Below are 14,642 nucleotides of genomic sequence, written 5' to 3'. Positions count from 1 at the left end.
CATCCTCAATTATACCTTTAAATTTTGTCTATGTTCCAGATCAGCATCTGGATCTAGGAACTTTTTGAAAGATTCTGTGAAGAAAGCTTTTAACTTAAGAGGTGGAAAAGAGCTACTTGGCAGAGGTCTGCACTCTTCCAGTGCTCTCTAGTTTATTGATCAAATTAAAAAGAATGTCATTTTAATTGTTTACCTTTTGGATCAGAAAAAAACTTGTAGGATGATTAAAATGTTCCTTTCAAATCAGCGAACGATATGAATCAATACAGCATATAACTTAACCTGTAATTAAATTATATGATTTACTTAAGGAATAGGGACAGATGATTTGTTTCAAGGCACCAAACTGGGAACACCTAAAGGGAAACATGCAGCTGGGCAGTAAACCAGTCTATAGGGCAATTATTACAAAACAAATAACAGATCTGTTTCACTACTCAACAAACACCTAATTAGGGCATTTATCGTAATGTTTATTGTTATTGTCCAAACAGCATTCTGCTGAGGATACTCAGTTTTTATGGACTTCTGACTTATTCATAGGCCTCAGGACTTAGCTGTGATTAAAGAAAATATCTACATCTCTTGAGCGGTTCTCACACCTTTTAAAACCTACAACACTAACCAGCCACATCTCAAATAAGTTTTCAATAACATTTTGTTAGCTGAGGCTTAGATTAGCACAATTAATCTGTTCTAATATTTCCTGTATCCAGTGTGTAATCTATGAATAATTTAAAACTTTGCAGGTTGTTTGAAATGTGCCTGCAGGTCGTAGTCTGTAAATGATGTGATTTGGTGATTTGTCTTCAGCTCTCTGGCTTTTATTTATTCCTTGAAAACAAGCTTATGGACTTTGCTTGTGGTTTTTCAGGACTTATTTTATGCTTTCAATGCCACATTTTCTTAAATCAGTCATAATCATATTAAAATTAAAGCAAATAAATAAGAAATTAATAAATCAAAAAAAGAGGCCCGGAATTAAAGAGTTAATGAATGAATGAATACGATCCTTTTTGTATGTAAGTGTTAGATGTGATGCGATGTGTATGTGCTGAGGGGTGTGTTGCAGGTTGAGGGAGTAGACTGTGGCCTCACTGAACACACCTGTAGCTCTCCTGGTGTCTCATCATTACACCCCTGCTGAGTTCATTATCAGCCTGGAAAATACCTCCCATCTCCTGACAAAATGCACAAAATAAAAGCTTCTCAGACACAGAAACAGCGGAAAAAATAAGACACCCTGATGTGGCAAGACCTTTTGAGATCAACTACTTTTAATATCTAAATGAGTGAAAATGTGGCGTTTGGTGGCAGGGGGGGGAAGAAAAATGCCGCTTTAGTTGAAGAGAGTGGGTCAAGAAGCTGTTGATTAATTATTTCCTGGTGGCTAATTGGCTGACTGCAGCCTAATAAGGCAGAACATGGTGCTGAATTTAAGACACAAATAACCTGGAGATAATGAACACTTAGCAAGGTTGTTAATGCGATGCTTAATAGCTCTGATACCTGACTAGTAATTACAACAAGCTTACTGGTGTGAGACAGAGAACTGAGGCTTAGTTCTAAAACACAGAGATAGTTCAGAACTAATGGAGCAGCGTGTCCCGTCTGTCCTTTTAAAATACTCAAATACACAATATGTCCGAAGGATATGCAGTGTTCCTGAGTGAACTGTGTACTGAGAACAAACATGGCAGTAAAAATGTTTCCATTCAGACTAATTGTGTGATAAAAGTATTATCTCTGGTAGGTATTATGATGTCAAAGACTAAACCATTGCAGTGCACTGCAGAACTTTCCATAACCCACAATGTTGTTTACAATTAGTCAAGCTGCAGCCACAACCCTCCCTGCAGAAATCACTTGTTCAGTAACAAAAGGTCCAAATGTGTCGAATTCAAATTCATTATAAATGCTCCTCTGGTTCCATCCTGTAGTTTGTAAGGAGAACGTAAATGATGAACATCAGCAATGAACCACAAAGTCCGTAAAGAAGGAAGCAGCATGAAAAATGTTTCCACAGAATTGTATTCTGGTCTGTATACTCGCAATGTATACTGTAAAAGTTTTTTTTTTTTTTTCTGGTTAAATCATAGATTATCACTGATGATAATGCAGATCACTATATGCCCCTGGAATGTTAGGATTTTTTTTTATAGATTCACTATAGATTATGGATTATAAATTAAACCAAAAGTATTTCTAGCACAGATTTTAAATCAGCACAGTGCTTTTTGATGATAATATAGTTTCAGTTAGATAGCACTCCCCTCATCTACTTGTCCTTGCATGATCCTCCTTCAGAGGAAAAATGATGTATAATCCTTGATATAATCAGTTTGGTCTGAACAAAGCAATCTATTTGGGCCTCAGTCTAACCAGAAAATGTTTTTTTTTGTGTGTTTATAGCTAAGCCTTTTTTATTTTTATAAATGATAATGATTGAAAGGAAATCAAATGCCTGATAGATCATAGAGCCTCATCCCTGTTTTTAAGACATTCATGATTTTTTTATTTTATGTCTGCATTTATAGGAACTTAAATGTATAGGAATTTATATTTGCCTGTTCATTTCACTTACCAAACACTGGAAGTAGAAAATTCTATGTGGCCATGATATAAAAAGACTAAGATAATTAACAGTAATTTAAAGACTAGCCTTTTGCCACACACTGGAACGCAGTGATCTCAGTAACCACTAAACTGTTTGTGATGCTGCTGATGAACATGTTTTGTTTTAAACACACTAGAGATGGAAATGTTTTAACAAGCTCAAATTTAAATTGAAATACAATTTATAAAATATTAATATCAATTATAGTAAACTGGGGACTCACCAACAACCAATTAAACCAACAACATCTGTAGAAAACTTGCCAACATCATTAACCCTTAAATTGAATTCAGCTTACTCATATAGCAGTGATATCGGGTTAATACCAGTTCAGTTTAGTAAGCTAAAGAGATTCAAATTCAACAGCATATATTGTAACCCACATTGTTATATAAAAAGTCAATCATATTCCATTTAAAATACCAGCTGACATAAAGGAGCCTATGTTGATTGTGCTATTGCAGAATATTAATGCCTTTAATAGCTGGGTTGCAAATTGCATGAACTAAATAGGAATCTTTTATACTAAAACCACCCCCATCAGATTAAGAATCCTTGTGTGAACAACTTTCCAGCTGTAGAATAATTAATTAATTAATTAATTCCAGCAACACCATACTGCAATGGATTTTGGGGAGAGCACCATTTATAATCACACATAGGAAATGAATGCACAGGTTAAAGAACTTTCCCAATAACAATGTAACTTAATTGTACGATAAGCAACACAGACACTTTGTCTGTACTGAACCTTCAACTCAAAAAGGTCAATGCATTATCTCATGACATTGGTAGCCCAGTATATAACAGAGAACTACATATAATGTGGCCTGTAAAAAGATCTATTTCATATTGAAACTGTCTGCAATCAGTTTTGTATTCAGACATCAATTTCTGAACCTTCAGGTAACCCCTAACGAAGAATATAGATGGCTTTATGATGTTTATGTTCACCCAATTCTTCCCTGTTTGAATTTATAAGGAACAAAGCAGCAAGACCTTGTAGAAAGTAGAACTGCTGCTGCCCAAGAATAAAAATCTAAGCTAAATCAGGCTCTGCCTCAAGCAGAGAATAAAGTACCAGAGTTATTACTCAGTACTTATTCAAGAAAAAGCTACAGCAACTGAAGATGGTTTTTATTGGGGCGGGAATATATTCTGGCTGCTCGTCTTAAGGATTAGAATGCAGTTGTGCCAGTGTCCTATTATTGTAATTAAAGTATTTATTACAGCTCCACAGCCATCATTGTCTCTTAGAAAAAAGAAACCAACAAAAACTGCAACAGACCCAGTAAGCAAATCTAATTGTAACAGCAGATAGTCCAATCCAGTGAAGGTCACATGTCCCTACATCCCTCAAGAAAAGCTTTGTTGGACTAAAGGAGATATTATCCTGAGCCAACACTAATCACAAACTGCACCATTTATCAGGAAGTATGAAAACCTTTTGGCAGAACTGACAACAGTCAACCACAAATGGATTACAGATGCTCTGAAGTAAAAAGCCTTTTTGGACCTCGACAGCACAAATTGATGTTTTAAACTTAAAGAAAAGGAGAGAGGAAAACTCAGGAAACGCGTCACTCTTTTGTGAATGTGATTTAATGTCTAATTCTCTCATTTGGCCCTGCTGATGTAGGAAAATTTGCTCAGCTCCAAACGCTGTGAGTCAGTGATTTCAGTCAGAGTGAGAGGAATCATTTCCCAAAACAGAGAGAAAAATGAGAAAAGAAAATAAAACCTCATTCCAACCTGTCCCTTTTTTAGAGTACTTGGAAACCAATCTTTAAAATGGAACTCAAAAACATCAAACTACATTAATAATCTTTTTCTCTCTCTCTGGCTCTGTTTTCAGATAAAAAATAATAACCGAGTGGCCTGGATTTGCGGTTTCACGGATCTTCGACACGCTTTGACAGGTTTACAAAGACAATTTTATTAAGAAGTTAATGCGCTCCCCTCAGATTTACTTGTGGCTTGTTTTTTTGTGAGGTTGTCACACACTTTGAAATGTAAATGTTTCACTTAGGGACCGCAGAACTGTATCAACTTTCCTTCCCTATTATAATTGTATGAATATTTTCACTGTGTGTGCTTACCGTCTCAGATCTCTGTTAACAGCCTTTTGAAACAGTTTATTCTCTTCACCTGCAGAGGAGTCAAACACTCAGACCCTCTTTTACGTCATTTTTAAATTACAGGGGGCCTCTTTGGTCAAACACTCAACACCCACTAACTCATGGATCTCTTTCCCACGTCTGTCCCTAACAGCCATATAAACGGCTCAGACCTGTGTCATGCACATCAGTTGTTGTATTAGTGGAACAATAAAACTGCAAAAACAAAAGGAAGTAAGGAATATTTTCCATGGCATGATGATGTCAGGCACACAGCAGGGACTGAGTTCACAGTAAGCTTGAAAAATAAAACAAACGAAACACTTGGCAAGTGATGCTGGACAAAAACGGTCTTAGTGGGCTTAGGACCAACAGCTGGTTCTGGTTACCTAGTAACTCCCAAGCTGGAGGGCCTTAGAGATGAGTGAAATGAGGGAGGGGAGTACTGACCTCACAGAGGGTTTTCTTTGTTGCAAATGTAGCAGGAAGAAAAGCACAAGCTTGATCGTAATTATATCAAACCCTGTCCCTGCAGGCCACCCAATTTCTGCACTCAAATGCAGTGCAGGCCCTGAGGTGTGGCGAAGCCAACAAATACAAGACTAAGCCCTGAATTTAGTTAGGTTTTCACACATATCGATAACAATACGCGTCAGAAGAGGTAGGTGTATAGGTGAAAGATTATAGCAGCATTGTTTCTTTTAAAGTAAATTAGCTTCAAGATGAGAGCCCTTAACTTTGCCAGGTGAAATGTAGGCCAGTAAATGTAAATCTGAAGGGGAGAGTTTTAAACCTTATATCTTCTATCGTATTTAATTACACCCTTGTTTTTAAGTAGAAAAAATATCCTGGAGTTCATTGTTGTAGCAAAGACATTTCTGGCCAACAAGAAGAATGAAGCCCTCAACACTATAATTATTGATATGGATGCATCTTAGGTACTAAAAATAAAATATCTGTGACAGAGTGAAGGAAAATGCATTATTGATTTGTAATCAATGTGAGAATATTGCTACACCAAGAAGAAACCTGTTTAAATGAACACCCTCTTAGGTGGCATTACATCTTTTTCCTTGGAAACTGAATTTTACAATGATGTTGTTTTTACGGGGTGAGAATAAGCTGAGGGCAGCACTACCTGGACTCATTATGAAAGATTTTATTACTGAGCACACATAATATGGAAACAGAGAAGCCGTGGGACTGCAACTTTTATCCTTAAAGGTAAAATCTTGGTGAGTGAACTGTGCCCAAATTGTGGCACAGTTCAGGCTGCTGTAAATACAAGCAAATACATCTGTGGACATATATATTAATAATGTTTGCCCTGCTAGAACCTTGTCTTTCACAATTTAAGTTGAATAGTCTCATATGAATCTGAATTTAATTTTGTGCCTTTTGTTTCTAAGTATAAGACCTCAAGGTATAAGTTTATCATGTTGCTAAATAGGTGATTTGTTTCTAAAAGTAAAGCAAGTAATATATTGCAAATATTCTACAATGAAGTCTTTGTGGTTTTAACAGTGTCCCTCTTCTACATTCTTTATTGTTTCACCCCTACAAGGCCATATCATTCTCTCATCTAAACCTTTTACTCCCCCTTTGTCATTTTCTCCTGCTTTTCTGGTCCGTCCACTTTCACACAACGAGTGGCAGAAAACAGCATGGTTACGCACTCCAACTGTCCATGCACGTTAATAAAAATCAGGGCCCTGCATTTTTGTGTGTGTTTACGATCCCTGAGGCAGTAGAAAAAGAAGGGAGGTGTAATCTTTTCTTTGGCAGAGTTGCCTCTACTGGCCCACAGGCGGACCCTTTCAGGGCCCAGCTACTTTGCCGCCAACCCCAGCCGGTCTCTTGTTCCACTTATGTGGACACACAAAGACATTGTTTGTCCTTCCCCTCTGTCTACCCACCCCCTTTTAAAGTTATCGCCATCCAAATGCTCCAATGGAAGGGTGAGAAAGCGAAAGGGAGAGAAGGGCAGGGTGGGATCACATGTAAAAGTAGAGGAGAGTAAAAGGAAGGAAGGGGGCGGGGGGGCATATGCTGATGCAAGGATATCACAATCACAGATGGAGTCAGTCCAAACTGAGGGAGACATCGATTCCCTTTAAAAGCAATACAGCAAGGATTTGGGAAAGAAGCCGCTGTCGGTACTATGAACTTCATCTGTACTTAAAAATTTAAATAAAAAAATACATTCTGCATGATTTATAGTGCCCAAACTGCAGTCCAGTGGTCACAGACATGTACTTCTCCTCCCCAAGAATACATCCCAGCTGCCATGCCTCCAAACTTATGCACACTTGTATAAATGAGCATTCACTCAATGGTTTATTTCCCTCATAGGTGTCTATTCCTTTATTAAATAAGAGGAGCTCATTTATGTATTATATTTATCTTAAAAGCAATATAGATTTTTCATTTTTATGAAGAGCCGACAGAACGGTTGAAACCTCTGTCTCAGGATCAGATGCCAGAATGTATCTGCTGTACTGGGCTGATTCTCTGATGGGTAGTTTAGACTTTATGTGTGAATCAGGATGCTGCATATACCTCCTGGTTTCAGAGCTGCAATTAATGCCGTTTTATTCATAAATGCACTTAAAAGAGTAATTCAAATGTAATTCTACTTAATGAGAGGACTCTATAATGAATTTATACATCTTAAATGTTCTTGATACAAATGCTGTTTAAGTATATCCTTTAGCCTTTAACCACTTCTGCAGTGATTAAACTTTTTAAACAATTCAGCTATCAAAGTGTGGCGTTATCTCAGGGTATGGGGGCTATTGCTTCTGCAATTTTACCACTTTTATATTGTTTAAATAACTTTTTTCAACTAGTTTTCACAATAGAAATTATTAGGGGAACATTAAAACCATGTGAGCTCATTAAAGAAACTATTTTCACTTAGATCAGCATGAAACTTTACATTTTAAATTTAAGATGGACTGCTTCAAAAAGTAACAGATTTTTTTATATTTTTAAAGATAATTTAATATTATTTTAAATTAAGATTTTTATTTAATATGCAAAGTCTAGCTTCTATTGTAATATGCTAATATAAGCATAAAAGCTAGCGAAATATCACAACCAGCTAAGTGCAATATTAGGGAATTATTTGAGATTTGAAATTTGATTTGAAGCAAAATGACAAAAAACATGTTTATCAGTTTTGTCTAATGCTTAAAAACTAGCTACAACTCATTTGTTTCCAACTCTGATTTCTTTCCAATGTTTAATAATTTTCTACTCAACTGTAAAAAAGCGGGGTTAAAATTTTAATCCAAACTTTTTTACACTGTTTAGTGTTAATAAAAAGGTCAAAGTGCAAAATGTACAATCTCATTTGGCTTCCATCCCCTATGGAAACAGACCCCCAGGTTGGGAATCACAGCTTTAGCTTCAATCTTTCTTTTACCTGAAGTGAGATTTGTCCATTTTTTTGCAGCACTGATAATGAGGGAATAAATAAAGTAATTCTAAATTTACTTTTCTGAAAATGTCATTTGTCATTTACATTTTTGCATAAATCATGGAAGACGGGCAGAATTTATATAAAAAAAAAAATCTAATCAGTTATACCCAATCATATCTGACCTCTGACCCTAAACTTACTCTCCTTGCACTACTGTGCAAAACTGCAAATGTCCTGATCTAAAATGAACACCAACATAATTTCTAAAATATAAGAAGCCCTCTCATTTTAAAGCCAACTCCCTTCTCCCTGCAGACACTACAGAGTTATATTATTACCCATAATGGGTAGAGCAACACACACACGCACACACCCCAACACACACACGAACAAAAACACAACCACAGGATGTGAACCGTGCTTCTTGCCTGGGAAATGCTGTCTCCACATTCTCCAAATCAGGTAATGCACATGGCAGAAGGAAATCTAGAGGTGAAGGACAGAAAGCAGATTTGGGCGTCGTTGTGTTCCCTCACACAGTATGCCCTGGGGTTATTCTCCTCTCTGCTTCTTTTGCCTCCTCCTCCTCCAGCCTCCTTCTGTCCTCCTGTGCCTGTCTTGCTCTCCCGCTGCTTGTTTCCAAATCTGTCCTCCTTCGTCACCTCACCCCAAGAAGTTCCATTTCTCGGATGACTGGTACTCTTGAGGGAAAGAAAAATGGATGGTGGCACAGGAGGGCAGCGGGTGAAGGGGAGGGACAGCAGAAGAGAGACGATGGCCACTGTCTCCGCTCCTTGCTTTGCAGTCAAAAGGGATCCTTAAACTCTTTTAATCTCCAGAGAGAAGGAGAGAAATTAAAGGATTTTTTTGTCTCCAGCCAGCAATCGGCACTTGTCTGCGCTCTTGTCTTTTTCCCTTTCAGCTGGATCACTTGTATCTGTTTCTCCTCAGCCTCCTCTCCGTCAGCTCCGTCTCTCCTCCTTTTTTCTCCCTTTACAGCAGGTTTGGGCTATTCATTCAGACGTCAGGCTCGCTCCGTCAGCCTTTTGTTGAAAGTCACAGCGAGACGCAGCGAGAGAGAGGAAAAGGTGGGGGGCGCAAAAAGAAAAAAAAAGGGGGGGGGGACAGAAAAAAACCCACAATCTGGTAGCACAGCTATGTCAAAGAGAAGAAAAACGCGGATCGAGAGGTGTAGCACTCCTGGCACATGATTCTCTTACATTCTTTCTGACCTTCCCCTTTCACATTACATACTTTCTTTTTTCCCCCTCTGCTTCCTCCCTCCCTCGTTCCCTGCCTCTGTGTTTTATTATTTGTGATCTGGGCTTTAAGACTGCCAGCCCTTACTCCCCCTTCGTCCGCCTCACACCATCACACTCTCCTACAATATCTGACGCTGCACTTCCTTTTTTTAGTCCCCTCCACTCTTTCCTGCCTAAAACAGGCACCACTGGTTTTGCTACTCCTTTAAAAAGGTCTTGCTTTCCTTAAATTCAAAATAAACACACAGACGTGCCACAACAGGGGTAAATACATAACATTTTGTCAAACACGTTTTACGCTACAGCAAATGTTTGATGACGCGAAAACATTGAAGAGTATCGTAATAACAAATGAATCATTGGAAACATCTTGAATCAAAATGCTAGATTAAAAAAAACAATAATTCATCTTTATTAAAATTAGGTTACACAGAAATCAATCAGATTTCCTTCCTCTCCCACCTGATGCTGCACACAGGTGCACAGCTGGCTGAAAGTACCCTGTACTTGTTTGCAATCTGATATAAAACAAGGAGAAATGTGCTTCTTTTCCAAAATCTGAAATCCACACATACTAAAGGAGCATCACCTGTTACTACTACCCATTATGTGGTTCTGCTTGTAAATATGAACACCCCATAAAATCCCGGGTTATCACTAAAATAGAGCCCATTTAGCTCTGCTGTATGGCAGATCAGTGTTACCTTCTCTGCTAAGCTTGGAAGGTGAGGATGTAATGATGGAAAAGTGGAGGGCATTAAGCAAAACATTACAAACATGATAGAAAAAGATATGCAAGCAATAAGCACAGTAGATGGGGAAGGTGTTTGTGAGTCTAGATATTAATGGAGTCAAATTTAGCACAAAGTCTTTCCCACCACTGATTGTTAGATTGAATTGAAAAATCTATACCACTTTTACCATGCATTGAAGCAATGTGGCAGATTTTCCGTAACGCAAGTCAGGACATCTTGTAATGATAATTTTACATCTCTAGTTATTGGAAATAATATGTTTTTCATCCATTTTACTTATATTTATTTATTCAATAAGCTAACAGGTCCTGTTTTGTACTATATTATAAATCTGTAATGTTTGTGAGCATTTTTTTTTATTAATTCTGCAAATATTCAATATAGCTGGCAAAATACATGATCAATTATTAGTTTATTTATGTACTGTTCTTTCTTTTCCGCTCACAATGAAAAAAATATATATATTTATACATTTATTAATATGCAAGATATTATCTGTGTGTTTGAAATTTACTCTTTTTCTATTAACTTGAATAATACATTATATTCCACGAAATACCAATAAAAAGATTTGGGAATGCAGTTTCTCAGCAAATGGCCTACAGTATTTTCATGCTTTTTCTTTGTAAAGTTATACAGAATGGATCTAATTTGACCCCTTTAATAATTCATTTTTAGATCAAATAGAATATATAAAGATGTTTTGGTTGTTTCAATTTTACTTGAGTGTTTATCGAAGAGCTTTGAACTGAAAGCACAAAAGCAAAGCTCAGCACGTCTAAGTTCAAGCGAACAAAAGAGCATTTTAGCTGCTACTCTGAGGATATTCATTCTGAGGCTAAAGAAGGAGACCACAACCCTGGAAAAAACAACCTCATTCTTAAAAGTAAGATGATCCTTCTGTGTACTCTGGAGGTCCAATCAGTTTGCTCTAAATGGCATTTGACTGCACTTTCATCAGGAACTTTTATCTTTATACATTTCTCCAAGCAAACCGAGTCTGGAGAAGGAAACTGTGAAAATATATAACTAATGTAGTACGCTACAAGCTAAGAAAAATAAGGAGTGTGGTAAATCATAGTCAAATGTATTCATGTATCAGCAAGCTTGCAGCCATAATTTTCACTTCCTGAACAATGCATGTTCTTGCTCAATATCTAATAGGGCCTAACAACAATCCCAACTGTGTCAACAACACAAATCTTCCAGCTCGAACACCAAACAAGGAAAAAACAAAATGTCATTTGCAGCTCCCCGTCACCAAGAACATGCCGGCCATGCCTGCTAAAAAAATTCTATTATTTTCTTTGGCAGCTAATGATTCTCATCTACACCCCTAAATATATCTGCCTTTTGTTTAGTCAAAACAGGACTGGGTAAAAGTGTAAAATTAACCTTACAGACGTGTACAGACATGTGTGTGTTGAGCTCTGTCTCCTCTTCAATTAGGTTTAACAGCGATGAAGATTTCATTTTCACAATGAATCTTTCAGAGGGACTCCTGGCTCAGTGAGGATGGGCATGGGTTTGGTGGAAGAGAAGAAGAGGAAAAAGGAGAGGAGGCAGAAAATAATGATAACTCATGTCTTGTTGCTTTTTTCAGACCGTTTGTCTTGCAAGATTCAATTTGTTTTCATATTACATAGTATTTCATGTGTAGAATGAAAAGGTCTGTACCACATGCCAGCCGCACTAAAGGGGGTTTTAGATTTGTAATCACTTTGGGGAAGGAAGAGACCTAAATCTGAGAATTTACACTATGCTCTAAAATGTTAACACTGTCATTCATTATCATTCATAGTCTTAACAAGGATAAACTTATATCCTCAAACTACTTTAAAGATCTTTCAGTAAAAAGCCAGACAAAGTTATCTGGAGTTTTATAAAGCATCACTACTCCTTCCCCACCTGTTGCTTTGCATTGATGGTTTGCTGAATAAAAAAAAACAGTCCAGAAACTCGTCGTTACTTAAAAAAAAAATAAAGAAAACAAAAAAACAAACAAAACAGAGAGCCAGAATAAATGACAAGCTATTTTTAGCCTGTTATCAGGGTTTTAGTCCACGAAGAGAAAGAAGAAATATGTTCTCTACACAGTAAGCTTTAAAGGTTTGTTAATGTATTAACACAGATATTAAAATAAACATGTTAGTGATAACTTATAAGTATTATGCTCAATGTATTTTATTATTTTAGCAGGATAGGCAAAAAATTTTGATTTTTTTCCTTTTAAATAAAAGCAGTTAGATATACTTCATGTTTTTTTTATTACAATACTCTGCTGTACTTTTTTGTTGTAGTATGGTAGTTTAAGACTATCACAGCCTTAAGTTATCAAACCCCTATTCCCTTTACATTAATTCACATTTCTTAGTATGTAATATGTTAATCATTTTCTGCCATTTTTCCAGCTGATGTTTTGTTTATTTGAATAAAATAAAAAGTGACCCATTGATTTAAGATTCAAATTTCATTTACAATGTTTGAAAAAGTTTACTATGAAAAAGCCAAAACATTTTGCAACAAGGGAAGATTTTATTTATTAGATTATTTACCAATTATTCATTTATACTCATCATTTATCCTAATTGGGAGTAAAATCTGTGACCAAATTTCTCCATGTTAACTTCACCATGGTTACTTAAAAACTGGCCTACGGAGGGGTTGTTTTTCAGGAAAAAAAAAAAAAGTTCAAAGGACTAAGGCGCATCCTATACCTATAAAAGCACCAGAAAACAAAACTTGTTAATGGTCAAATAAAACATTAAATAGGAAGCATCGCATCTGCCCTGATTTTTCAGCATTAAAATAATTTTTACACTGGGCGTGATCAGCGAAAATAAACATTGTTTTATGCTGATGCCATCTGCTTCTGGTACCTGCTTAAACTTAAGCTCTTCTTCAGGCAACACCAACATTAATACAATATTCCAAGCTCTACCTGTCTCTTATTCGCCTTAGTATCCAATATTCTTTGTACTTTTTTCCCCACTTGATATTGGATCTTGTTCCTTCTTTTCACACCTCTGCTGGGAGTTTCTTGGCTCCATTATTCCTGTTTACTGATTGTGTGCAAGCACAGTTTCATACTTCCAGTTACTCTGGCCTGTTAAGGTAAATGGACAAACCATAAAGTTGACATGCAAACAGAGGGAACAAAGTGTAAAAGACAAAAGATGTAATAAGTTTACAGGGAACCATAGTCAAACATTTGTGGAATATTAAAACTTTTTCAATTTTTTCAAAATATTTTGTATGGCTTATTGGTTTCAGCATTAAACATATATAAGGGTACTGTGACTGGAGGCTATCTATGCAACATATTCATTCATGAAACGTCCTTAATCCTAAATATTCAACCATCAGCTACCAGATGTGAGTCACTACAGACCTCTAGTCCATAAGGATTAATTCAACAACTGTGAGAGTTAAATAGCAACACCTTCCAAGCCTTATACCACCAAATGCAATGCGAATTGTCACATGATGCAAAATGTTTTTTCCATCTGGCAAAGTGATGAACACATCTGGGTTAGGTGGTTGCCAGGAGAAGGGTGCTTCTGAGTCTATTTTACTAATTGTTTGGTAGATGGAGATTAAGTTGTAGGGTTGTTTTTCAGAAGCTGAGTTTGGCGATTTTTCGGCACTATGGATGAAGAATGGGATGTCAGTTCATGGGCAAGTCAAGGCAAGTAAAAAAATACTTTTACTAATATAGTTTAGCCAAAATACAATATATCCATTATTTACTCAACAAACTATACATGCAATCGGGATTTAATTATTTCATATATCTTATAAAACAAAGAAAACGCAAAAAAACTTACTTGGTAGACACTATCAGCAAATCATTGACAGTCAATATTCCAGATAGAGTCCATATATTATGGTTAATAAGATTGTAGCAACAAGGATAAAGACATATCTTTCATAAATGTAATCCATTTTGTCAGCTACTAAAAAGTTTTAAAAGCAGAACAAGAATGTACGGAAGAACATTAGGGCCACTGAAAAAAATTTAAAAAAGTTAACTGATTTTTAAATTTTATTTCAGTATAATACGAGAAAAAAGTCAGAATTCTGACTTTAATCTCAGAATTCTGAGAAAAAAGTCAGAATTCTGAGATTAAAGTCAGAATTCTGAGGGAAAAAAAAATCAGAATTCTTAGATTAAAGCCAGATTTCTGAGATTAAAGTTTGAATTCTGAGATTAACGTCAGAATTCTGACATTTTCTCGCATTATATTGAAATGTAAAAATCAGTTAATTTTTTTTTTTTTTTCAGAGGCCCTAATCCTTATCCGCAAGAATGAGTATCTTTCTTAATTAAAAGGATCTACAAATTGGATTTGGAAAATATCACTGATTTCTGTCATACCAAATGTGCACTAAATATGCACTAATTTAAAAAAAAATATATCCCAATTTTGTTTGTCCTAATTAAAAAGACTTATTGAAAGCTAGATT

General features: G+C 36.2%; 1 protein-coding gene across 4 annotated transcripts in view; it reads right to left on the bottom strand.

The window, feature by feature from the left end:
* The window catches only part of LOC107091351 (C-terminal-binding protein 2-like), an 80,004-nt gene that overhangs the window by 17,583 nt on the left and 47,779 nt on the right, over positions 1–14,642 (bottom strand). The window contains exon 1 of one of the 4 annotated variants that reach the window (XM_015385205.1): positions 8,587–9,447. The exons of the other annotated variants lie outside the window; for them this stretch is intronic. Within the exon in view, the coding sequence (XP_015240691.1) occupies positions 8,587–8,608 (22 nt within the window). The 5' untranslated portion in view covers positions 8,609–9,447. Of the gene's footprint in view, positions 1–8,586; positions 9,448–14,642 lie in introns of those variants that run through there. 4 annotated transcript variants of the gene reach the window in all.

This window comes from Cyprinodon variegatus, unplaced genomic scaffold, assembly GCF_000732505.1.
Source record: "Cyprinodon variegatus isolate N-32 unplaced genomic scaffold, C_variegatus-1.0 Scaffold333, whole genome shotgun sequence".
Classification (NCBI taxonomy): domain Eukaryota; kingdom Metazoa; phylum Chordata; class Actinopteri; order Cyprinodontiformes; family Cyprinodontidae; genus Cyprinodon; species Cyprinodon variegatus.
This window is presented reverse-complemented; position numbering and strand designations above follow the sequence as displayed.